The 27,024-nt window shown below is 34.1% G+C and overlaps 2 protein-coding genes and 1 long non-coding RNA gene across 4 annotated transcripts; 1 reads left to right on the top strand and 2 right to left on the bottom strand.

The window, feature by feature from the left end:
* Positions 1 to 2,625: 2,625 nt before the first annotated feature.
* On the top strand, positions 2,626 to 4,654 carry LOC126717163 (uncharacterized). The gene is made up of 3 exons (XR_007652446.1): positions 2,626 to 3,292; positions 3,948 to 4,057; positions 4,165 to 4,654. It is a non-coding gene; the product is annotated as an uncharacterized LOC126717163 (long non-coding RNA).
* A 1,181-nt stretch (positions 4,655 to 5,835) lies between these two features.
* LOC126717159 (phosphoglycerate mutase-like protein AT74) lies at positions 5,836 to 10,029 on the bottom strand. The gene is made up of 2 exons (XM_050418553.1): positions 9,271 to 10,029; positions 5,836 to 6,475 (listed from the first exon to the last, which is right to left on the bottom strand). Exons 1-2 carry the CDS (start codon positions 9,731 to 9,733, stop codon positions 6,045 to 6,047), a joined length of 894 nt encoding a protein of 297 aa, XP_050274510.1. The 5' UTR covers positions 9,734 to 10,029; the 3' UTR covers positions 5,836 to 6,044.
* Positions 10,030 to 11,177: 1,148 nt separating this feature from the next.
* Positions 11,178 to 17,343, bottom strand: LOC126717161 (phosphoglycerate mutase-like protein AT74). 2 transcript variants are annotated; one of them, XM_050418555.1, is made up of 2 exons: positions 16,779 to 17,343; positions 11,178 to 11,891 (listed from the first exon to the last, which is right to left on the bottom strand). In XM_050418555.1, the coding sequence occupies exons 1-2, from the start codon at positions 17,230 to 17,232 to the stop codon at positions 11,812 to 11,814; spliced, it is 534 nt and encodes a 177-aa protein (XP_050274512.1). In that variant the 5' UTR covers positions 17,233 to 17,343; the 3' UTR covers positions 11,178 to 11,811. The 2 variants fall into 2 exon arrangements, with proteins under 2 accessions (XP_050274512.1, XP_050274513.1); XM_050418556.1 differs by lacking the exon at positions 11,178 to 11,891 and adding an exon at positions 16,200 to 16,451.
* Between the last annotated feature and the right edge of the window lie 9,681 nt (positions 17,344 to 27,024).

Raw genomic sequence — 27,024 nt, forward strand, 5'->3', positions numbered from 1 at the left:
GTCGGGGTTCAAGTTTCTAAGAGAGAGTTTTACACACATATACACTTAGATTAGGTTAAAGTAGAATTTCTATCTTGTAAAAAAAAAAAAATTCTTCAAATAATGGATAAAAAAAAATTCCCCATCTACATAGTACACAACGTGTTAAAATAAAACTATTAAAACCACTGCATACTCTTGGTGCGATAGTCACTCTACAAGTATAAGTGCTTATGGAGTGTGCGGGGCAAGGACCGGGGTTCAAGTCTCCAAAAGGGAGCTTCACACACATATATACTTAAATTAGGTTAGAGTAGAATTCTATTTTGTAAAAAAAAAAAAAAAAAAAAAAAAAAAAAAAAAAAAACTATTAAAGGAAATAATAAAACAAAAAAATCTTATCTCTCTCCTTCACTGTCAATGATGACAAAGAAATTTAACCCAAAAAAAAGATGACAAAGAATGTTATAACTTGTTAAACTCATCTTTCTAAAAAGGTTTTGTTTTGTCTTTATATACGTTGAAGCCAACTAGCACCTACTCTTCTTCTTTTATGGATGTGTCAGGTATATAAAACTTACACGAACTATTGTTGCTTCTTTCTTTCCTTTTTGTGATTTTTTTTATAAATATAAATATATATAATAGTTTGGTTATATGAGTAGAGTAAGACTTAGATATAGTATTTATGTGCTATTCTTTAGATTCCTTTTTTAAGATGCCATGTGGACTCATGTGATGAAATTATATTTTTTAATTAAGTAGTCATATTGCTGAATTTTAAGAATAGAATATAAGAAACAACACTTAAGGTACTGTATCTAAGTTTTGTCTATATAAATAATAGAGACCTCGTCTCCTAGCCCAATTTTTGTCAAGACTGCATATGATACAAGAAATTAGTTGCAAACTCCAAGCATCAAGCAAAATTTAAGATTTTTTTTTTTTTTTTTTTTTTTTTAAATAAAGTACTTGGAGGTTTTAGGGCTTAATTCCAACAAAACTTCTGTACTTCTTGATGCTGCTTGTGGTGTGGATATCTTCCTTGATGTCTTGGTGTAGAAACAAATACCTTAGGAAGGCTTCCATTTATAGGAGTTTGGGGGTGGTTAAATGACACATGGCAAAATCTGATTAGTGACACATATCACAATATGAATGAAGGAGCTTTAAGATTTTTTCTCCAAGACACGGGGCATATCATTTGATTGACCAAAATGCCTTAATTTTCAAGATGACACGTGTCAGGATTCGATTGAATTGCTTATGTCATTGCTAACACATGTCAATATGTGATTGGCTTTTGCTTGCTTTTTAAGTTTTTGGTTCAGTGACACTTGACAAATTTTTGTTGGTTTTTGAATAGCGATAGTAGAACCCAATAGTAGCACGTAATACTTTGTAATTGGTCATACCTTTTGGACTTTGTAATATGACGTGTCAGTTTGTGATAGGTCGAGAATTTTCCCATTTTAACGTTTCACCTTATTCTTACTTCCTCATGCTAATGAAATGTGATTGAGTACTTGCTAATTGGTAAGTACGTGCTTCTCAGACATTCTTCTTCAAGCTAAGCCCAAAAAAGATTAGAAATAAGCCACCAAAATTAATAAATAGAGATTAGAGATGATATGAGCCAAATGGCTACTCAAATGTTAAAATCTAAATAGATAAATATTATCTCGGAGTGAGGATAATAGAGTTATTATTTCATAATTCAAAAAAAAAAAAAAAAATAATGGAAGAAACAAAAGGACTCGCCAGTCACTGTGCACCACTTAAACCACCTCATTGCATTATGCTATGGAATCACCTGTTCACTAGGACTTGCCATTACTCGAACCCATAATTTTAGACTTGCAAATGTGATAAGTTACAAGAACTTCTTACTACTAGGCTACCTTCCTGGGTGAGTCAAATTTATACATTCTTCCACACATATACACAAATGACAATGTAACGTACTAACTTATTTTATTAAAAAAAACATATGGGAATTTAATGATTAATAACTTATATAAACAAAAAGGACCAAAGGTGTGCATGGATTGGGTTTTGTTGGCGGTTAAAGCTACAACATCATTTGTAAAAGTTCATTATTTTTTAATATATAAAATACAATTATATCTATTATATATAAGGCTCAGTGTGATGTGATTTTGATCGATTTTGAAATGCCAAACCTACATGCCACACCAACCACCGTTGATTCCCCTTTTTTGTACTGATCACCTTAGTCAATCCTATTGATTTCCACTTCCGGCTAAGATTGTAAATGATTTGAGCCAAGGATTAAAAGTTTAGAATTATTTCTTTAATTTTATTTCAAACATAAGTTAAACTCGAGTTCAAGCTCATCAACAAACTATATTACATGTTTAAACTTGGTTTATTTCCTTATTAAACAAGCTCAACCTTTTTGGCTGGGGGTATTTTTCTTGAATAAAACGCAATTGAATTGTCATCTACGTATTTTAAAACTATTACCAGAGTTGTACCATTGGCTTGAAAAGGGTCCCACCAAATCAATGTAATGATGTAGAATTGTTTAAAGCGAGTGTATATATATATACTTAACTATTGTTACACAGTACACCAAAAAAAAAAAACTATTGTTACACATTTTGTTATACACCACCCTACACAGGACAACCAATTTTAGTTATAATTGTAAAATCACAATTTTAATTTGATAAAAACACAATTTCAACTGTGTGTTCTGTACAGTATATAACTATCACCCTTATATTTAGGTATGACAACAAGGTGAAGCAAGATCGGATAAGGGTGCGTCTCATCTTCTTTCCAGCTCAAATTCAACCCCAAAAAGCTTCATTCTGATTCCCACTTAAATCAACCATATGCTCCTTCTAACTTCTTTCACAAGGCAAGCCCCAATTTAATTCTAATTTCTGGGTTATGTTCCCAAATTGGTGTAAAAGAAAAGGATTTTATTGGTTCTTGATACGGATATTGTTGTTAATTGTAACTCAACGAACCGATTTGCCATTTTATGTGTTATTATCTGTTATTAACAAAGCAGGAAGAACTTCAAGCAAAATAATGAAGAAGCCAGTAAAATTGAGGTTAATATGGAAAAGGTCATTATCATAAGCTGTTTGGGCCTAATTTGGTTCTTCCTCAAATGGGTTTTGTTTATTTCGATCATAGACTCAATGAAAAGTGATGAATTTGTAGTATTATCATAGATGGAGATGATGCAATTCAAATGATTCTGAAGTCTTATTGTTGAAAGAGGTTGTAATGGGAAGGTTCCTCAGTGAATTCGTACTGCCTATGCTGCTGTTGAAAGGTATTCAATGTTTTTAGTCTTACAAGAATTATTTTTTGTAATTTATAATATGCTGTTTTGTAATTTTTTAGGAAGTTCAATGTGGATTGCTTTAGGAATCACTTAGCTAAATATACTTTCAATCTAGAAAGGAAGTGTCACATTAAGATTGTTTGAAGTGTATGAACTTGGAAGTTTTTTAAACTAATAATGCTAGTATATGTGAAAGCATATATGTGTTTCAATGAAATGTTATGCTTGAGTAGGTAAATGGGTCGAATTAGAAGCTTGTTTGGGTTTCTCAATCAATGCTGCATTCCATTTAGTTGAGCTCAATAGAAAAGAAAACAAAGGGAGCATTGGGTTTCATGCCTCTAGAGCCGTATTTATAAAAGGATATATGGAGAGAACTTTGAGGTAGATTGGTTAAACATTTGGGGTGGTGAAGCATCTATGATTTAATTTGCATCAATCCTAGGATCACTTGAATTCAATGAAGTAGAATTTCTCTCATTAGGTCTGGGTGATGGGTCACACTTGACTAGAATTGAGTATTGATTTCCCTTTTACAATATAAGTATGACTTGGATGTTGAATTTGGACTATTTTCTTGCTTTGTTGCATTGAAGGTTCTCACCTCAGGGTTTTATGCTGCTTATTGTTGCACTTTGTACAGCTAGTCACACGAATCAGTCACCCATCTTGGGTCTCTTTTCCATTTCTCATTTGTAGCAGCATTGGACTTGTTGATTGGTCTTTAACAAGCAATTTTCTAGGTCTCTTCTGGTAAGCATTATAGTTTACATCAAATGTCAATCTTTCTACTAGTCATTCTACTAAGCAGAAAATGCCAATCTTTTTACTGATTTAAATTTTTCCATACTGGAATGAAGGTGGTGGAGGCATTTTTGTTGTATGCAGGCTTGAACATCATCCTTCTTTATGTATATCAACTTCCCATTGAGTTTTTTGAGATCTTTCTTTGGGTTGCTGAATTCATTGGGCACTTTAAAATATCTGCAAAATCAGAGCAGTCGGAAGTTTGTTATGGTCTTTCCCTCCTACTTTTCTACGTCATGGTAAGCATAGTTTTATTATTACATCTATAAACTAGGTTATGTTTTGTTTGGGGTCATTGTCTGGTATGATGGTATAGTCTTGGTTGTCAAGTGGGGATGCATCATCATACATGAGTTTAGAGTGGCCACTTCTTGTAAAAGTTCCAAAGCTAATAGCCTTTCTAGGTTTCGGCTGGACCATCACTAGGTAATGGCCTTATCAAATGAAACAATTATGTTCTCATGTTGCAGTTTGTTCCTTATTAGGGTTCTATGCAAATGTGTCAGATTTGTTCTGAATTCCCTAAATAAAAATGACCACTCTTTCTAGGTTATAACTAGCATATATTTATCTTGAGAAAAATTAGAATACCATGTTCAATTTTGTGGTCTTATTAAAGTTTTCTTCAATCTAAATCTTGTGATCATAATCTTATGAGTCTGTTAATTGGCCCTCAAATTTTTTTTTTTCTTATTTTTGATCTTTTACGAAAGTTTTTATTTTCCAGTCGTAAGAAGTAAGAACTTAGATATTTTAAATTACAATTCTCCCAAAAGCTTAAACTCATGAGAAATTGTAAATTTAATCATTTAAACACATAATTCTAACACCACTCCTCACTCTTTCTAGCATGACTTGTTGGCAACAACCTTCCAACCTGGATAGCTCATTTCTTAGCTTGTTTGCATCTAACCAATTGTAGTGTAATTTTCTGTCCAAAAATGTAAAGAAAGTAATGCCAACATATTGCAAACTAGGCCTGTTTGCATCTTTTGTGTTTGCTTGTTTGATCATTGATACTATCATTTAAAAGTCTGCATTCCATGTCAAAAAAGGTGTCTAACTTGCAAGTTCTCACCATCTCAAAAAAAAAAAAAAAAAAAAAAAAAAAATACAAAACCAAGTTGTCACCATCTCAAAAATATATATAAAATCTTTGTAAGTAATAGCAAAGTCAAGCACAAAATGCATCAGATAATGAAAAATAGAAAAAATGGCTCAATTTTACACATCCAAAATCCAAAATTACCCACATCTGTTAAGTTAAAGATATGTAAATTTCCAAAGTTACTATAATAACCATATAAATAGGCATTGTTATTGTAGCTTTGTATTTCATTATTTTAAAAGTTTTTTCCCTCACCTCATACTCTCATCATATTCATTTAAACTAAATAAAAAATTATTATTTAAATAAAATAAAATGTAAAATAGATAATCTAATGTAGGTGTTTTCAAAAAGTGGTTGTGTAATATAAAAAAAAAAAAAAAAAGGGTTCTTATGTTAATATAAACATGAATTTTTGTACAAGCCGATGCAATGCTTTATATTTTTTACATTACCTAGCAGTGTAGGATATATTTAGCAGATTTTTACACATTCAGAAGCACCAGTTTATTGAAAAAGACACTACAATTGAACTTGAATGGTTGTATGTCAAAATATCAATGGATGTGTCTTTGCTTTTGGTCAATCTGTAACTAGGAAGCCAATATCACAACAATTCTTTAGAGTTTTGAACTGATTTTCTTCTTCCCAATTCTCAAATTGATAGAATAAATTTTGATTTTTACACCATGGCTTGACAGCCAAATCAATGTCAATTTTCCGATTCCAATATTTGAAGAACACTATGCACAAAACACAGTCAAGTAAATCAAAAAAAGAAAAAAAAAGAAAAGAAAAGAACTTCCAATTCCAGTTCTGGACAACCTATGCACATATACTAGAAGAATCACTTGGGGGTTCGTCGTCACTGTCTTCATTGTCATCTGAGTCATCTAGATGGTCAAAGAAAGCATTAAGATACCAGGGACAATTTCCATTCCATTCACCCCTGTGGGCATTGGCTCGCCATTTTTGGTCAGCTATCATATCTTTGTCAAGTCCCCATTCTTGCATTTCCTCCTCTGTGTGATGGATTGCTAAGCTGTATTCTCCACCACTTCCTAATTCTATCACTCGGAATTCACAGTTCCCAAGATTGTTTAGGCGCTCAAATTGCTCAACCGTCCACTTGAACCACTTCATGAGGAAGACCCGTGCCGTTAGCCCATGTGAGACGATTATAAAATTCAAGTCATGGGAAGGGTCATGGTGAAGCCTTTTCATGTCTATGTCCCTCCACAGTGATTCAAGAAAACCTGTAAGATTCAAATTCCCTCTTCAATTCTGCATTTCAATGAGACAAAAATTTGAAAATAATTCCTCCATTCAGGAATATACTTCCAACTAACCACCCAATATACCACCCACAACAAATTCTTGTATTGCAATTTACTGCATACGACATGAATGGCATTTCTATTTTACTGGAATAATAATCCAAAACATGAAAATCCCCCACAGAACATCCCACTAAAGGATTTCAAGTTAGGTTGGATTTTGTGGCTGCTACTTTGCTCACTTCGAAAGCATCGAATTCAGGCCAGCTAGAGCAATGTCTAATTGTCTAGTATCAATAGCACATGTGCACAAGCAAACAGTAATTCCAACGTAAGAAATTGAATACTGCACTTGCAATGTAATTTCATATAATTATTATAGTTCAGAGACCCTAATTCTCCAATGGAACTAAAAGTGCTATATAGTATGCATAGTAAGTTAGTAACATTCTTTCCTTCAAAATTTTCAAACGATGCATCATCGATTTTTCCTTCTTTTTTAATTTTTGGGAACTTATTCAGTTATGCAGATGCTAGATATTTGGAAATGATAGCATACTGATACTTCTTAAATTTAAGAGGATAAATTTTATCTAAGAAACTAAGTATGCAATGGGAAATTGGAAAATATTATTCTATTGTTAATTCTCAAAGCAAAGCCACGCAGAGGCATTGGGTGTTTATATTTTTAAGCAAAAGGCATTTGCACTACTCTGTTATAAGATCATTCAACTTTTTCATACAATTTTTTTTTTGCAACATTTTCTATTGCATATTTGAAAGCTACAGCCTCCAAATAAGAAAATCACTGCAGTGCAAGACGTGTCAAGCATCCAGGCACACAACTTGTAGCCGTTTAAGTGAACTATGGCTACATGCAAGTAATGTGAATTTTGCTGATGTGACTGAAAGCGGATGGCTTATACACTGTGTAACCTATGACTATATGCTAACAGAATGGGAAACATATTTTCTGCATGTGGAACCATAGGATACAGAACAGCAACATGCATAAGCAACCATGACTCTGAAAATCAGTAATTTTTTTTAACAACATAGGGAATGAGTCTGCAAATCATATTTCAGCTTGATTAAAGTAGAAAAATATTAAAACGTGATTATTGTTTGGATAACAACAATAATAAAAGATGGAGCACAAATGCCTGGTTGGTTTTTCCTCTACCTCTGGCCAGCACTCAGAAAAGACATTAACCAAAAAATTCATGCATGCTTGGTTCTGTGCAAGCTAACTTTCACCAAGAGCTGAGAGCAGCCGGCCAAACAAGGTTAACTCAATTTGTTATCTAATCAGGCGATGGCTGTGGTAAACTCATCTTCCAAGTAAGAATTGCCTAATGCAGAAGTGCTTTAAACTGGTCCATTTATGGCATCCTTAGGTCCTATATTATTCACACTAACCAAAATTAACCAGTCAAACTCTGATTCAAAGTTTGAGGTCAAGTCTCTGGCAGTCTATAAAGAAGTTCTTAATTTTGTGTTTATGTAGCTAGAACTTATTCAAATAAAAATTTAGATTGGATAATCTGGTAAAGGTTTAATATTTAACCGTATACTGGCATATCTTTTTTGTTTTATTAACATTTTATAGTACTTCTTGTCCACCATTTTGGACTCGTAGATCAGTCCATTGGACTCATTTATTTAAAACGCTTCTTCAATTTGCAACTGTGGAAGTTCCATTCATTTTAGCGCATACCATTTTAAGCACACCCCAAAAACAAACTAATTCTAATTTTTTAAATAATAATAATAATACAAACACACACACACGCACACACTCATTTATACATAATTCCAAAGTCCTTATATCAATAAATGAAAGCAGATGTACTACAAACTTAGCTGAAGGGAGGGAGTATCTAGTTTTTTTTTTTTTTTTTTTTTTTTTTTTTTTTTTTTTTTTTTAAATCCTCTACTAGCCAAAATATTACAAGTTGTGATGGGCATACTTCTGAGTTTGATCCTTGGTATTTTCAAAAATAAAACACACACACACACTACAGAAATGAATGAAAACAAGGATAACAAAAAGAACAAGGGTTAATTAAAATCATGTACCTTAAACTATAAGGGCATTTGTAAGCGTATCCTAATTCGCAATCAACAACCTAGTTCATGTTAATTTGCAATGTCCTTCATGCCTAAATTAGTCTCAAAATTAAAAATTTAGTGGACAACTATCCTCAATCTCCAAAGAGCATTTCAACGTATAACCTTAAAATGAGAGTATCTAATTCTATACCTAACTTGAACTATATATATATGATAGGATTTAAACCCATCAAGCCAAGACACCAATAATTTTCTTTTTGGTTAAACTTTTTTTTTTTTTAATTTACCAATATAAAAAGAGCAGTAATAATTACACATTGCATACAAGATTTCAGTTAAAATTGTGAAGTCATATTTGAACAAACGGTGTGTTAAGGCAGTGTATAACAAATTGTGTGTGCAATAATAATTAGCCTAAGTAAAGCAAACCGATAAGTTCCACATTTGCCTCCTACTTACTACTTTTAGCAATACGTTATGTACTTTTTAAGTGTAATAAATAAACCTAGCCAACTTTCTTAAAGTCCAAAAAAAAGAAAAACAAGTAAGCAAACCCATAAAAAATAGCCACGAAACAACACATAATTGGGTCCTTTTAAGGTGGGCCCAGAGAACAAAACAAAACGTAACATCATAAACAAGCAATTGCAAAAAAGCGTAGAGAACACACACAAAAAACAAAGAAAACAAAAAAGACGTACTGGAAACGCGGTCGAAGACGTCAGCGGCGGACTCGCCTTCTGGGAAACGATAGAAGAAACGACCGAACCTCTCGCGCGTTCGTTTGATCGCTCTCATTCTCTCTTCCACCTGGAAGTTCCCGAAGTCTTGCTCTCGGATCCGACACTCTTCTCGGACCCTTATGATCCGTTTCTTCGGGAAGCTCCGGCCCAGCTCCCGGAGCGTCGATCGGGTGCGGGCGTACGGGGACACGTAGAAGTACACGCGCCACGAGTTCGTGGAGGAGGTGGTGGAGATGAGGTGGCGGAGCCGGGCCCCGGCGTCTTGGGCCTGGGCCAGGCCCACGTCGGTGAGCGGGATTTGGTGGTCCGGGGTGGTGCTGTAGGTTGAATTGTCTAAATTGCCCTTGGACTCGCCGTGGCGCATTATGATTATGCGCTTTGGGAGCGCTGACAATTTTGAATGGTTTGGATTTTGATGCATTTTTATTTTTGAAACTGCTTTGTGTGGGAATAAACGAAAAATGTGGTATTTGGGTTTTGGAGGATTTTTGTTTTTCTGTTTCGGTTTCTTAAAAGTGTTTTTCCTGTCAATTTATATAGGCTTTCCTTTGTGTCTAATTCGGCTTTTGATGTTTTCACACTATAACAGTTTTTTTAAAAAACTTGATGTTGGAGCAAGCTGTGTTAATTACTGTGTGGAAGTTGTGGGGTCAGAAGATATAAGGTAAGATCTGTCATGCGTTTGGTCATCAAAAATATCTGTCTGTCTACTGTATAAAGTGTTTTTTAAAATCAATTACACCTATACCGTTTTTTCTTGTCAGACAATTCACCCAGTTTTCACACTTCTTTTTACAATGGCTGATTAAAATTCAACGCCTGATATAAGAGGAAAGTATTGGTCCAGTTGCACTAAAACCGTGTTATATCGTGACGAGTCTAGTACAATTCAATGAATTCATCCTTTCACTCAAGTTAAGTCCCAAAATATTTAAAAAAATATATAAAAGAAAATGTTAAAGTTATAAACTATTTTACAATATATTTTACAAATTATTAATGTGATGAGTGTTTATTAGTAAGTAAAAAAATGATGTTTACAGTGAACCAAATGAAAACTAATAAGAATTAGCTACATTAACAGTTTGTAAAAATGTTATAAGATAGTTTGTGATTATAGTATTACTCAAATATAAATAAATATGAGAAAATCCTGTGAGTGGAATGGTGAAGCATGATCAAACATGTAACAAGAGTGGGGTTTTTGTGGATGGGTTTTACTAGTAAGAAAATGTTGGCATCTAGGTATTTAGGAAAGAACTTGCTGGTAGTATAAGAATAATTTATTTATTTTTTATAGATATTTTTAATGAATAAAAGATTTTATTGACAAAAAGAGAGAACTACATAAAAAGGCCAGTCTCCTTAACAATCACATCTACAATACTAGGAGGGTAATGATCCAGACCAAAAATATCAAAATAAAAATAACTACAAGACCATTTGGCTAGTTCATGGGTCGTTAAATTTGTCTCACGATGAACGCAGCTATAGAATATTAAACCAAGATCAACAAATATAGAGTTTATAGCCAATATAAAGCTAAGCAATCTCCATAGAACTTGGTCAACAAAGAGCTCTTATAGAATCTATGCATATCTTAGAGTCACTTCTCAACTTATTAACAATAGTACTAGGCGCCAAAGTGGAAGTTTCTATTGTATGTTTTACTAGTGTTAAGATGGAGGTTGTTTTGTAGATTTCTTAGCAACTAGCACTAAAAAAAAGGTGAGATAAAGGGTGGCCCATGTTAAATTCTTCTAAGATTTTTTTTTTATTTTTTTTTTATTTTATTTTTTTTTATATAAGAGCTGAAATGACAAAAGCATGACATATTTCGTAAATGAACAAAAAGTTTTGTCCAAGTGAATGTACCTTTGATGGCTATGATGTTGATGATATGAGCACCCTGGCCTTATCCATTGCCCCAAATTCAACTCGTAAAATAGTATAGTCGGCTTGAATGGTAGTACTATTTTGACAGGAGACTAGACTAATCTGTAAACTTTCTTTGTTTTCTTTTATTAGTATTTTTTAAGCATCAGATTCAAAGCAACGTGAATGCATATGTACATGTGAAAGAGTTGAAGGATTCCATGCCCATTGTGAAAAGAAACCCTCGCTTTTGTCAAAAAAAAAAAAAAAATTAGAAACTTATTTTGTCCATTAGAGGCTTCTCTTTTAGGTAAGGATGGGTCCTATATCTATTAGACTATTACGCAAAAGAATTAGAAATTTTGGAGAAAATGTTCTGTATACGTGATGTATTATGCTTTTCTCTCACATAAGTATGACTCACAAATAAGAATGTAACAGAAAATTATAATGTATAAGAAGAATTTTAGAAAATTTTGGAATTGTTTTGTTTTTTTGCTCTCTTCAAGAAGGTCCATTTTTTTTTTCTTTTTTAAGATGTTGAACTAACTTGCTGATGTCAAAGTTTTCCATATTTCCTGGGTAGTAGATATAGTTGGAGCCGAATGTCTAATTTATTAGAACCTAGATCTCTGAGCTGGTTGTGACTTGTGACCAAGGTGTCACCTTCAGCAGGCCGATCTTATTACACCCAAATGCTCCATCTGGCATGAGATGTCATCATTATAATATTCTTTATTTTAATTTATCTTGGATCTTTGACTTTCATAATCAGTGATTCAATCTTAGTTATTTTAATTTCTTTGCTTAAGCTTCAATTAAGTCAATGCGATTAACGACATAGACATAGCAATAAAACATTTAAGAAATCTATCTACCCCGGGGGGTACAATTGAACTAGATGGCATATTCAATTGAGAGAGAATGTGCTTGTGTTGATGTAGTTAGACACCTTTTAATTTGGAGGGAGATTTGGATTTTAAATGTCTTAATTGGAAATAAGGATTGCTATATTTACAATATTTTTACAACAAATCTTAGGTAGATGTTGTTATAGGATTTTAATTTGAATCTACTACTGCAACTACTTTCTTATTCACCAGTAATAACCCATAACAATTTGCCATCTAAAATTTATTGTAAAAGTGTTGTAAAAATGTTGTAAAAATGATATAGACATAGCATTTCTCTTTTGGAATACTAGAAGCTATCAACCATTTTTTTTTTTTTTTTGGAGAAGAAGATACCAACTAGTTAAGTTATAAGGTTATTGGCAATATAATAGTATTTTTGCTATATTAGTCAATATAACTATGTAATTTAATTTAATTAGGAAACCAAATTCACCATACCTAACAAAGGGTACCTAAATTTTGTCATTTAGTAATTTTTATTTAAAAGCCAATAAACTTATAACTCAATTTTGCTCTTTAATTTTTATTTAAAATCCAATAACCTTATAACTATTGCATAGCCTGTTTAACCAAGACATCCAAAATTCATATATCCCTTCTTTACTAAAATATTATATATATATATATATATATATATGTGGGGCCAGAGAATTCGTGGCCCAGGCCCACTTTACATTAGGGCTCAAGGCCCAAGCCGAGGAGAGCTATTGCCGAGAACGCATAATGAAAGCCCCAAAAAGGCCCAAGGATGTGGCCGAGGACGATCTCACGCTCAACACCTCACAAAATGCGTTAAGAAAATGACAAACTCAGTACAGGGGCAGTACAAGGGAGAAAGCTGCCAACACTGTAGTATGGAACCCTACATCTGACAGGCCCATACTCCAGACCATGCTATTTAACTTTTCCCAACCACCCCCAACCACTCTGATGTATGGATTGATAGGACGAGTCTGTACCCAAAAAGCAAAACTTACACGTGGACACTAAAGGGGAAGTAAACACTAGTATAAAAGGGAAAGAGAGCCCAAGGGAGGGGGGATCCGATGAAAGGGAGAATGGGAAGGATACTATGCTCCTCGGATAATGTAGTCTGAGGACTTAAACCCTACAAGGCGCACCGACGGAAGGCTTAGCTAGTCAAGCCAAGTCCACCCTCATACGAACTTCCATGAACGCCACACCCAGACCGCTGTCCAGTGACCAAGGTTCAGCCTTTCAATCCCACACTCTATAAATTATATTGTTCAGGCCTTTTTACATGCGAGCCCAATGTTATTCCTGGGCAGTGAATAATCGTGTCCCTACAATATATATATATATATATATATATATAATTTATTACTTAAAGTTGGGAACTTTTAAGGTCTTTAAGTTAAGTTTCTAATTTATGCGTATGCAAAAGCTGGTTTTGGATCCTTTTCTTTATCTTTTGTTTTTTCTTTTATATATGTATATATATAATGAATTTTTTTTTCTTCCATTTTCAATACAAATCTAATAAACTTAATAATGATATATATATATGTTCACAAACATCTATATCATAGCAAATACACTACTTTTTTATGTTTTCAATAAAAACATTCATGATTCAAATAATATCTACTTAGTTGTAAGGTGTAACTATCGAATATAATAATAATAATAATCCAAACCATCGACAACCCTATTAGCAAAAGTCCAAGGCCTAACAAATTCATTAAACTTGTCATGAAAAGTCCATCTTTTAGTATACCATTTTTTTATGGGATATAAAAATCATATACTATATAATAAAAGTTGGGCTTAGATTCCGTGATTGCGCCAAGTGGTGACACCAAATTGCATAAATTTTTTTAGATTTTTAGATTTTAAAAAGAAAACATTTACATAAAAAAAAGAAGTCTAATGCATCTTAAATTGCAGCAAAGTAGAAGTAGTATAATCTAATTCTTCTTCTTTTTAATTACTCCACAAAAAAAAAAAAGTATAATGCATCTTAAATTGCAGCAATCGTATACTACACTAAAACAAAGAGGCCTAATGCATCTTAAATTGCAGCAACGTATACTACACTAAATCAAAAGGTCTAATGCATCTTAAATTGCAGTAACCGTATACTACACTAAAAAAAAAGATGTCTAATGCATCTTAAATTGCAGCAATCGTATACTACACTAAAAAAAAAAATGTCTAATGCATCTTAAATTGCAGCAATATTTATAGAATATTTAATATATATATATATTACAATTTTACTATTAAGAGCTTTTAGAAATTTAAAACTACCATAATTTTTAAAAATATTTCATAATATGTTTTTTTGCAAAAACAAAAAAAACAAAACTTACATAATATACATTTTCCATGTAACTTAATTTAAAAAAATATTTTTACTATTTTATTTGTTATTAGATTTGATTATATTATCAAATTTTTTTTTTTAATTTATATATAATTTTTTTATTAAGCCGTACATGGGCATAATACTAGTAATACTTAAAATTTTAGGTGCAATCTCGTCACATTTAACACGTTCTAAAAATAATGGATAAAAACAAAATAAACCTCATCTCATCTGCAACATACACAACGCGTTAAAATAAAACCAAAAGAAATAATAAAGCAAAAGACCTATCCTTCACTGTCAAATGATAGCAAAGAATGTTGGGACTTGGAAGTACCTTAAATGCTTAAACTTATGTTTCTAAATCTATGTAAAAAGTTTTGTTTTGTCTTTGTTTTGTTTTGTCTTTTTTTATTATTATTATTTTTTTATGAGAAATTTATATAAAATGGCTAAATTATTAACCTATTGAGGCAACAGAGAAGCCTATTAGTTCCAAGTTTCCACACATATCCATAAATTTTATTATCACCCAGACGCATACGAGACAAAATAGACTACAAAAGATTTTGAATCTTGCTAAGGTACACAATTGAACGGTTATTTAGTAAGTTCTTAGTTTTTTTCCCCTTAATAGATACATAATTACTTTTCTTCTATTAGACAGAATTGAAATTATACTAATTTGATAATGGCTCTCAAGCTTTTGGTTTCCTAGAAATAAAGAAACAAAAATTCTACAACCACAAATTAAACCACAATTTTTGTCACAATTGTCCATATAGAAAACTGTGAATAGTGGAGAAAAAGTTGTAAATCCATGTAAAAGTGGTACTAAAATTACTCCTAAAGGAAACGCCTTTCAAAATGCCAAATGATCATTTCCACAAAAGCTATTTCATACTTAATTATCTGATCCCCAATAAAATAAACAATTATTAGTTTCATTTTAGGACAAAGATCACCTTAACTGGTTTGGAGGAAAAATTCCTCACACCCCCTACATCGTGACTAATAAAACCATCCACGTTTACTTTTGGTAACATAGCTTATTTAATGAGTCATATATCATGTTTAAATAATAGGAACAAGTTTACTTCCAAACCAGTTTGGAGGAAAATTCTTCCAACCCACCATGAGGTAATTGATAAAACCATTCATGTGTACTTTTAATCACATGACCTATTTAATGAGTCATGTGATTTGTTTAAATAATACATATGAATGATTTTATGAGTCATCAAGTAATAGCTTTGAAGAGATTCCTCCAACCTGATTTAGAAGAAAACTTTGTTCTAAATAATACAAGTGGATTGATTTTATGAGTTGTCATGTAATAAATTAGAAAAGATTATTCTAAAGTGCCTTTGGCTCAGACACAACAGAGTGATATTTAGAGAGTCATCAACCCAAAAATCCTTAAAGGTGGAAACTTTAGCAAAAGCTTCTGAATTTGCTTTCCTCGGCTTGAACAAAAAGCTCCAACGCTCTCTATCTGTCATCTAGGTGCAGTGGCATATCCTCCCCCCCCCCCCCCCCCCCCAAACGATTGGTTCAAATTGAATTCAAATGGTCATCTTTGGGTAATCTTGGTAGGGCTGGTGGAGGAGGTATCATCCGTAACATACCTCTAGCATGGCGGCAGAATTATGGGCACTCCGGGATGGGATTGACCTTTACATTGCACTAAATTTGACTGATGTCATAATTGAATTAGATGCCAAGCTTGTGGTGAATTTGGTACAGAAAGGTAGTGATAGACCTTCGGGTAATGATGTGATCATTGTAGACTGTATAGAAGGTTTGCAAAAGATTCCGAGGACCAGAATACAATATTGTTACAGAGAGGCAAACAAGTGTGTCGACGCCCTTGCTAGAAGAGGCGCCTTGCTACCTTAAGATCTTGTTATTTTTCATTCCCCCCTACTGATGTATCTCTTTTGATTAACCTTGATGCTACTGGGACTGTGTATGAGCGTAGACGCTCTTCTCTTGTTTTTTTGTTAGTTAATGATATTATCCTGCTTACCAAAAAAAAAAAAAAAAGATTATTCTAAAGTGATTTGAAAGAAAACTTTATCCTTCAAACTCTTTCTTTTTCTTTTTCTTTTTTTGGTTGCTATTCATTTTATTCTAACTCTTGAAACAATAAAGGAATTTCCATAATGTTCTTTATCCATGAACAAACAATTACTATTTTCAAACGTAGCAAAAACTAATTAATGACCTAAACAAGAAAACATATAAAAGCAAGAAACACAACGTATCAAAAATACAAATGTTTGACAAAAGCAACCAAAAAAAATTTTGAATCAACAAATTTAAATGGGAAAGGGAAAAGATAGTACCTGAAACACGATCAGAGAGAGCAGCAATCGATTCTCCATCCGGGAACCGATAAAAGAACCGCCCATATTCTTCCTTCTTAATTTTAAGCTCCTTCATCTTTTTCTCATCTTGAAAGTTCCCAAAAGCTTGTTCCCTAAGTCTACAATCCTCATCTACACCAATTATTTCCTTCCTTGAGAATGACAGTCCAATCTCTCGTAACGTCGATAGGGCACGTTGATAGGGTGATACATAGAAATAGACCTTCCAATTAGATGTGGTGTTGTTGCAGGAGATCACATCCCTGATTTGGACCCCAGCACCCCAGGCTTGGACCAGGCCTTTTTCAGTTAAAGGGATTTCGTTATCTGGGATGGTGGTGTAGGTTTTTGCATCCATATTGCCTTGGGACTCACCATGGCGCAACAAGATTATTCTCTTTGGTAAGATAGGAGGATTGTTGTGTGCCTGCATTTTTTTCTCCTTTGAACTCTCTCTTACTATCAAAACGTTTGTAGCTATAAGCTACATCAAAATTTATGTAAATAGGCTATAGCATTTGGTGTTTGAGGACTCTCTATGTGAAGCTAGTGTAATTGGCAATGAGTTTTTTATTACCTCCAATTTATAGGCCTCTCTCTGGCCCTAAAAAGAAGTTTTATTATTCTTTACTCATTAGTTTTATTATTCTTTACTGATTTCTTTTAGTTACATAATTTGTACTTTTCTTAGAAATAGACACAGGTGAAATTGTGCGAATTTGAATTGGGCTTCTCTCTAGCTTTTGTTTCCGTATAAGTAAAGAAAACACCTTTTAAAAAGCCAAAACTATTAGTTTCATTTGATTCTAACTCTTTTTCTTCTTTTTTTGGCTAATCATTTGATTCTAACTCTTGAAACAAGAAAGGAATTTTTTTTTTTTTTTTTTTTTTTTTTGAGAATGAAAATATGTTTTATGCATAAAACAAACAATTACTTTTTTCAAACATAGCATAACAGGTTAATGACCTGAGCAAGAAAACATATAAAAGCTACACACACAACATGTCAAAAATACAGATGTTTTTGACAAAGCAATGCAAAACAAAATAATAATAGTAATAATAATTGAATAAAAACAAATGAAAAATGAAAAATAAATAAATATATAACAAAAAAAGAGTCCTTACTTGATACACCATCAAAAACATCAGCAATCGATTCTCCACTTAGAAACCAATAAAAGAAGCTTCCATATTCTTTCCTCTTAACTTGATCACCTTCAACCTCTCCTCTTGAAAATTCCCCAAATCTTGTTCCCTAATCCTACATTCCTTTTTCATTGAGAAAGACCGTCTAATAGGATACATTGATATGGTGACACGTTGAAGTAGACCTTCCAGTTGGATGTGGTGCCATTACAGGAGATCACTTCCTTCATTTGGGCCCCAAAGTCCAATTTAGGTTTTTGCATCTAAATTGCCTTGAGACTCAACATGGTGCATCAAGATTATTCTCTTCGAAAAGATGGGATTGCGTTGTGGGTGCATTTTCTCCTTTGAACTCTCCATTACAATCAAAATGCTTGTAGCAGTAAGTTATGTTAAAATTTATGCAAATAGGCTATAGCATCTGGTGTTGTGGTGTGGGTTTGACTCTCTTTCTCAAGGTGGTGCTATTTTTATGGGCAATGGATTTTGATTTCTCCCCAATTTATAGCCTTCTCTCTAGAAAAAAAAGTTGTTCTCTTTAATTATTATATTTTCCTAAAGTCAACTATAATTATACATACATGTATGTTAAGACTTGAAATAAACTTGACATAAATAATGGTAAAGAGATCAAATGACACATTCTCTCTTCTTGTCAAACAAGAGATTTTGGCTTTAAACTTCACTTACACAAAATAAAAATTGGTGTTTTGGCCTTATAATAAAAAACAATTATTATGAACGACACCATATATTAAAATTATATTCTATCAAAAAGAAAAGAAAAAAAGACACATCCTCTCTTTGTAACTAAGAATGCGGTAATGGATGAGATCATCAATTCAAACTAAGCATTATCTCTCTTTGTAACTAAGAATGCTGCAAATAAACTGCCATTTTTTCAAAAGCACCAGAACGAGTTTGCTTCCCTATAGCAATGGTTCAACTATTTCTGGGGGATCTGGTTCATCAAGATCCTGCAACCGTCAACAATTGGTGCATAGTCATCATAAGAGGCTACATTAATTGTTGGTGAGTAAGCTAACTACAGCACTAGCATCAATCTCTATTTCCACAGCTTGGATTTCAAGTTGAATTAATGCAGAGAGTAAGACCATCTCTCGTAGCCCACAATTCAGTTGCTAAACCGTTAGCTCAGCCTATAACTCTAGTGAAGCCTTCAACTCATTGGCCATGGCGATTTCTAATGAGACTACCTCCTCCTGCAAGACCAGGGCAGCCGAGTACAGAACCATCAGTGTTTAGTTTATGCTAGTGTTGGTGAGGAGTTTTCCAGATCACATTAGTGAGGATTCTTATGCTCATTTGCTGGAAAAAAACTCTTGCTTCTCTTTAGCCAAAGTTTATATATAGCAAAAGGGAAAAGAGTGCTCCAGGAGTATTGTTTGTTGGGGACCCTAGAATGGTTACAAGCATTTAACTGAAACCAAGAGCTGATTAGGTCTAAAAGAATCTGTTCATATCCAAAAAGTTCTAGCTATGGGGCAATCTCTAAGAACATGCAAAATACTCTCAGCTTCACTAGGGCAATGGTAGCATATAGGGTCTTCTGATAAGGTTCTGTCATCTGTGGTGTAAGGTAGGTTTTACAGGTAAGCAATTATGTAGCCATTTTCCAGAGGAGTAATTGAATTTTTGGTAGGGTGTTAAGCTTCCATATCCATTTTTCCCTCAAAGATTGGATGAGATTCCTCCTCTGCAAAGGCTAGATTATAGGCTTGCTTAGAATCAAACAGCCCTTTAGCATTTCCATCCTAGCAAAGTTTATCATCACAAACAGAGGCTTTTCTAACAAAGGATAAGATTGGGAATATTGCATAGGACTCATGAGTAAAAACTCATTGATGTTCATAATGGCTTATACTTTTCTATGATTTTATTTTTATTTTTCACTGGCATAATGAAAAAAATAATGGCTCACAAATATTGTTCTATTTAAGTTCATGTCTTGTATTGCCTTTTCTTCTATCACCAGTTTGATCTATCCTAATTATTAGTTTTGTGTTTAGGTTATGCTACAATTTGTCAAATTATGCATAGGGCTATGTTGTAACAGTTCTGCACAATATATTTTTATGAAAACAAAACTGCTACTTAATATTTGTTACTTACACTGTTACCCATGATGCCCTGCTTGGTGTGTAGGGATGGCAATTTTTACCCGATCCGCGGGTACCCGGTCCGGTCCGACCCTAATGGGTCGAATTTTACCCGGTCCGATTAAGAATAGGGTCGGATATGGGTTTTTAAAAAAAAAACCCGAAGCGGGTCCGGGTCGGGTTCGGGTTTTATTAAAAAAATCCGAGACCCGACCCAAAACCCGACCCGGATAAAAACCCGGTACTGTATATTACAAAAATACCCCTCCTATATATATAACCCTTATAATCTAACCCTAAATCTAATCTTCATTTCTTCTGTTCTTCAGCACCAACTCAAAGTCAGAAGACTCAGAACCCACGCCTCCCTCCCTCCCTCAATCCTCACCCTCACTCCGACAGTGCGAGATCAGCCAACTCTCTCACCGCCGGTCCAACTCTAGCCGCCGTCCCAAGCCTTCGTCGCCGTTCCAAGCTCTCTGTCAGTGTCATCGGTCCCAAGCTCTCTACTCTCTCAACTCCGTTTCATCCTCGCCGTCGCCGATCTCACACTGTCGCACAGTCCTTTGCCCCTCTCATCTCATCTTCCTCGCCCATGGCCACAAGCGTGACACGGCCTCTCGTTCTCCATTTTTTTTTTTTTTCTGGGTTCAATTTGCCTCAATTGTGTGAGTTTGTGTTTGTGTTTGTGTTTGTGTTTGAGTTTATGATTTTTGAAAGGGAAAAATGAAAATCATAGATCTGAAAGTTGTGTTTGGTTTGTAATTTTGAAAGTGAAAATCATAGATCTGATTAGGCCAAAGAGGATTCCTTTAAAAATGAGTTTAAAACTATATTCTATAAATTTTATTATTTACTCATCTCCATAATTTATATTTTGTGTACTAAAAGGAAAAAAATGCGTAGAGAAATTGGCAATGGCCATTCAAAAAATTTTTTTTTTTTTTGGTTGGGCTGTGGATTGGGCCCAAATCTAGCAGGACTTAACGGGGCCCACGGGGCCCGCGGGGCCCGGCGGAGGCGGGTCCGGGCCCCGGGAAAAAAACCCGGTTAGTAAACGGGTCGGGTTCGGGTTTCGGACTAAGACCCGCGGTCGGGTCCGGGTATGAAAAAACCCGGCCCGAACCCGACCCGTTGCCATTCCTATTGGTGTGTATTATTTATGGAGTTGTGTGTATTAGATCTATTTTGGTTATTGTTTGTCGGCCCTTTTCTTAGATTGGGCTTTACTAATTAGGCGTTGAAGCTTTTCTTGCCAATACTTTGACTTTGGGTTTTTACTTTTCTCATGGGCCCTCATCATTCGTGCTAGCCCATTGTGTGGGCTTGTTACCAATTTAATGTGACCCAATAAAAAATATGGGGCTGAACAAAGTTTGAATCTGACAAGTCACACGTTACAACAATTTTGTCAACTTTTTAGTAGCATTAGGGAAAATATTCAATAGTAATCTTTTATATATTGCTAATCTAGCGTTGCTTTAATAAGCTTCAAAAAATTTCAGATATCCCCCTAACCTATTAAAAAACTCAGATATTCCATAATTTTTTGCTCGGTTATTTGTTTAAGCTAAACTGTTTTTTTTTTTTTTTAATCATATGTATGTTTTCAAAATTTACAAAAGAAAGTACGAGAGAAGGTTTGCTCACTTTATTGAAATTATGTTGAAAAATACTCTTTTTTTTTCTTTTTATTTTTTTAATAATATGTTGGAAAGTACATTGATCTATCTATATAATTAGGCAACATCTTTACATGCTAAGACAATGCATAAAACAAGAAGTACAATGCTCACTTAGTACTAAGTACTAACTCAAATTTTTTCTTTTTTTGATAAACAAGTACTAAGTACTAACTAATTTAGGAATACATAAGGTGAAGACAAAAGCAAGAAATAGAACAAATCTCCATTTTTTTTTTTGATCAGGAATCCCTTTTAGAGCCGAATTTCTCAAGCTGCTTTACTAGCAATATGAAAAGTTAATGATACCAACGAAGGTTGGCCTGAGTGGAAGGGGATCTGGTTGCTTAAGCAAGTGGTCTCGATTTCAAGTCCTTGTGGGTGCAACAAACTTTCTTGGAAGAGGTTCCTGTCTTGGCACCCGACAGTACCTTAAAGGATTAGTCTTAGGAAAAAAACCTGGGGACACCATGGGAAACCAAAAAAAAAGTTAATAATTTGGGTAATAAATTCTTGATGTGCTAAGGCGATGCGATGAATGTGATTAGTGATTACCCTGCTCTACTACAACCACTATTTCCAATCTCATTGGGGTATGGAAAATTTGATTATAGAAGCCAAAATGAGCTATTTTGTATAACTTCAAGGGAATGATTATCATCTCTTTTAGGGGAAAATAAGCATTTACCCCTAATTTACAAACTATGCAGCAAAATGCCATTGTTTTAAAACTATTTAGCAAATTAAATGCCATGGTTTTTGAAACTCGATTTTAATAAAATCAAATTTTGTGTAAAACTCAATATCTTTAAAATTGAGTTTTATGTATATTTTTAAGTGGAAATCGACATTAGCAATGTTTTATTTCACTTAAATTTTCAAAAAAATTTAAGTGGAAAAATATGCATAGAACTCAACGTTGCTAATGTCGAATTTCACCTATAACTCGATTTTGTTAAAATCAAGTTTAAAAAACAAGAGCATTTTGCTACATAATTTGTAAATTAGGGATAAATGCTCATTTTAGCCTCTCTTTATCCCCAATTTGTGTCTTTGCCCTCAGGAAGGAGATTGTGGTAATTCTAGTTCTTGTATTTTGGATTGTTCTCTTGCTTTTAATGAATTTCTTACCTTTTTTTTATTTTTAAGGGTGATGAATTTCTTACTTAATAAATAATAATGCATAATCTTATTTAAGTTGTTAAAGAAACTTCAAAAGTTCCAAAGGACAAGAAATATTTATAGGGTCTTCAAAAGGACAAGAAATATTTATACTGTACTCAAACTAATATAGTGGCTATTTTGAAGGAGTTTCGGCTTTTTCAACATATCAATCCATTTCATTATGAGCTTTTATTTTTCAATTGCCTTGGATATTGGAATTATATCCAATCATTTCTATGTGGTTTTAGAATATCCTGTAAATTTTCTTTTTATTGAAACATTAATTTATTAATGGATGTTAACTTTATCTACCATCGAACCTTTCTGCAGCTATGATTGTTGATGATCCTCGAATGCTTATGAGCTATCATGCAGTTTTCATGTTTTCCTGCTTCAAACTTCGTGCCAACCATTTTTCCAGTCTCACTGGATCAGAGACATACCAAAGAATTACTATGTCTCAAGGAAAAAATGCAGCTTCATTGAGTGATCTCTCATTTGAAACGAAGTCCTTGTGGACTATTCTTGACTACCTTTACAGTTACTGTCACTTACTAGATGTGGTTCTTGGTTTGATTTTGATCACAGGAACCCTTGAATATGACATTCTTCACCTTGGCTACCTTGCTTTTGCTTTGATATTTTCCCGAATGAGGCTTGAAATACTAAAGAAGAAGAACAAAATCTTCAAGTTCTTGCGACTGTACAACTTTGTGCTAATTGTTCTCTCCCTTGCCCATCAATCTCCTTTTTTGGGGTATTTTAGTGAGGGAAAATCCAAAACAATAGGTTACATAAGTAAGGTGATTGGCTTTCATAAGTACGATTATGGGTTTCGAATCACATCAAGATCTGCACTTGTTGAAATTATCATATTTATGCTGGTATCGCTACAGTCATATGTTTTCATCCCAGGAGTTTGATTATGTTTCAAAATATCTTGAAGCCGAGCAGAACGGTGCCATCTTACGTAAGCAGGAGAAGAAGGCTGCTTGGAAGACTGCACAGTTGCAACACATACTTAAATATGAAGAGCAGAAGCGCCTGCGTAACATGCAAGTGGAGAAGATGAAATCAGAGATGCTTAGCCTTCAAATCTGGCTTCACAAAATGGGCACCACTGCACACTGTTGTGACACTTCTCCACAAAGTAAAGGCCTTGAAAGTAGGGCAAATAGTTTCTCAGACAAAGGGGAAAATGATTTTAATAAACAGAATCTAAATCTGCTGAGCAGTGATTCAATATTCTCCTTTGATATGATTGAATCTCCAACAGTTGAATGATATCATTCAATGGATTCTTTTCATGAGATTATTGAATTAAAGGAAAAGTCTTCTTGCAGTGAGTTCCTGAATTCGCAAATAAGCAATGACGCAAAAGTTCATGCAAAGGAAAACCCACTAATGTCAGCCGTACATCTAATTGGTGATGGAGTTTCTCAAGTACAGTCTCTTGGTAATCTGGCAGTTAACAATCTTGTGAGAATCCTGGACATAGAAAATGAAGAACCAAATATAAATGAGGATTCTTCTGAGGATGAGGTTTATTATGAGGTGGAGAGACAGAATATAGAACACGAAAAACATTTGGACCGAACATTTTCTGTGCAATCAGGTACTGAGCTTAATTACCACGTCTGATGCTGCAGGCCCACAAATTGGTATAATCATCCGTTATATGTGGTCCCAAATGCGATCAAACAATGATGTTGTTTGCTATTGCTGCTTTGTTCTGATATTCTTATGGCATTTTAGTTTGCTTTCTATGGTTTACCTTGTGGCTCTCTTCTTTTATGCTCTGTGTAAATACTGGTCCAAGTTATATGTTCTGGGTTCTCATGCTAATATACACTGAAGTGTGTATTCTGCTTCGGTATTTATATCAAGTCATCATTCAACACTGTGAATTGACTATAAATGAGAGCATACTTCAGGAATTAGGATTTCCTGCACATAAAATTATGTCATCTTTTGTAATCAGCAACCTGGCCCTCTTTCTAGTGTATTTATTTACTCTTACAAATTTCTATAGCTGCAAGAGACAGTGACAGGGCAATAGGCACTGAATTCAGCTATCATAAGAGAAGAAATCATTATGAGGAAGAAATTTTAAAGAGTTGTAGTTGCAGGGAGAGATTACAAAGACTGTTATTACCTCTAAAAAATCTGATCAAAATGTTGATTATAAGGCTCTACAGATACTGGGAATCACTGACACAGGGAGCAGAGACCCCACCTTACTTTGTGCAGTTGTCGATGGAAGTTATCTTGTGGCCTGAGGATGGTATTCAGCCTGAAAGGATTCAGTCGGGGATGAACAAGTTGCTCAAGATCTTGCATGATAGGGAGTGCAAGGAGAAGAACCTAAGTCATTTCCTCGTAGTGAGTAGGGTTCATGTTCAAAGCATTGAAAAAAGTCCAGAAAATGCTAATATAGCATTGGCTGTTTTGGAGGTTGTATTTGCCTCTCCTTCAGCAGATTCTAACTCAGTAGATTGGTATAAATCACTGACTCCAGCGGCTGATGTTGCCAATCAGATTCTGAAAGCTCAACATGATGGTATTCTAATAGGAATTGGGTTCCCATACCCTGTACTTTCAGTGATTGGTGGAGGCAAAAGGGAGATAGATCTGTATGCATACATATTTTGTGCAGATTTGGCTGTTTTTTTCTTGGTTGCCATTTCCTACCGATCCGTCATAAAAAAACAATAGTGAGTTCCTTGAAGTCTATCGGCTTGAAGATCAATTCCCCAAAGAGTTTGTCTTTATTTTAATGGTAAATCTCCTTTTCCTTTGAATGCATTTTTGTAACAATGCATAATCATAATACGGAGATTTTTGTCAATTCATTCATCTGAATTGAACCTTTATTGTGATTTACATGGCATTTGAGGTACAAATTCATAAATTTGAAATGGGTACATGGTCGAAGTTGGAGCCATCACAATTAATGGTGTGCAATCAATTACTGATTGTCTCAAAAGTTTAAGCCGTTTGAAAATAGTGAATTTAACCATTTAATCTGAAAATCTCCCTTCATGTGCGAGCTTAAACTACCCTTATTAAGTGGGACCCAACACGTGGAAATTTTTTTAAAGGAAGGTAAAGTGGTGACAAAGTTTAAACCCAAGTTTTTCTACTATGATACCATGATAAATTACCATTGTTCCAAAAGGTTAAGTTATTAGAAAATGTTGAATTTCGTAATTTAATCTCACAGTGTGGACTGGTTCTAGAATTTCGAGAAAATTTGTGGGGTTCATATGAAAAGTAAAAGCAGCCTTGTACAAAGAAGAGCTAGTGAATGCAAAAATATGCTAGCAGATAGTGATTACAACAGTTTCACCTCCTATCTATGTACAGATTGTGACACTAAGCAATGCAAAATGTAAATTGTGGAATCATTACTAAAGTACTGAGTAATCTAGTGGGTTCCTGCAGACATTTTTTTTATCTTCCTTACACAACGTAACATTGACATTTCATGCCTCTTTGACTGAAAGTTGTACTCGGCGCGTAAATCTCTGGAATCCCTATTTATCAAGTTGATAACTTGGTTAGACTGACATGTTGAGTTTGCAATTGATCTTAGAAAATCAAAATTCCAAGGATGATTGTTAGAAATGACTAATGAGTCCATTCACATTCCTTGATAATTTGTCCCTATCCTCCATTGGTTTAACATTAATGCCTGCTGGTTTAACATTAAAAGTACTCCAAAATATTGTTTAGCATATGCTTGACCCACACCTAGTCATTCCATAGCGTGCCCCCTTCTACTAAAGTTGCTTAGATACTCCAGAATTTGAATGGACCTTTTACACCTGCGTGAAGCAATCTATTTCATATTCTCAAAAGCATAAGCTTGAGCCCACCTCTTGTCCTCATTTGCTGCAAGTTGCCAGCAAAGTTTAGCAGTCAAAGCCATCTTTACATCTTTCATACTTTTGAAGCCCAAACCATCCCATGCTTCTCACTTCCTAAGGTCTACATATGGAAACCACATTTTGTACTCAATATTCATATTATCCTTAGACCCCACCAGATGTTTGTGTTCTGACTCTTCTGAGTCACGAAGATGCATGGGTAATTGGGAATGTGATGGGA

The sequence above is a fragment of the Quercus robur genome, chromosome 3 (genome assembly GCF_932294415.1).
Source record: "Quercus robur chromosome 3, dhQueRobu3.1, whole genome shotgun sequence".
Classification (NCBI taxonomy): Eukaryota; Viridiplantae; Streptophyta; class Magnoliopsida; order Fagales; family Fagaceae; genus Quercus; species Quercus robur.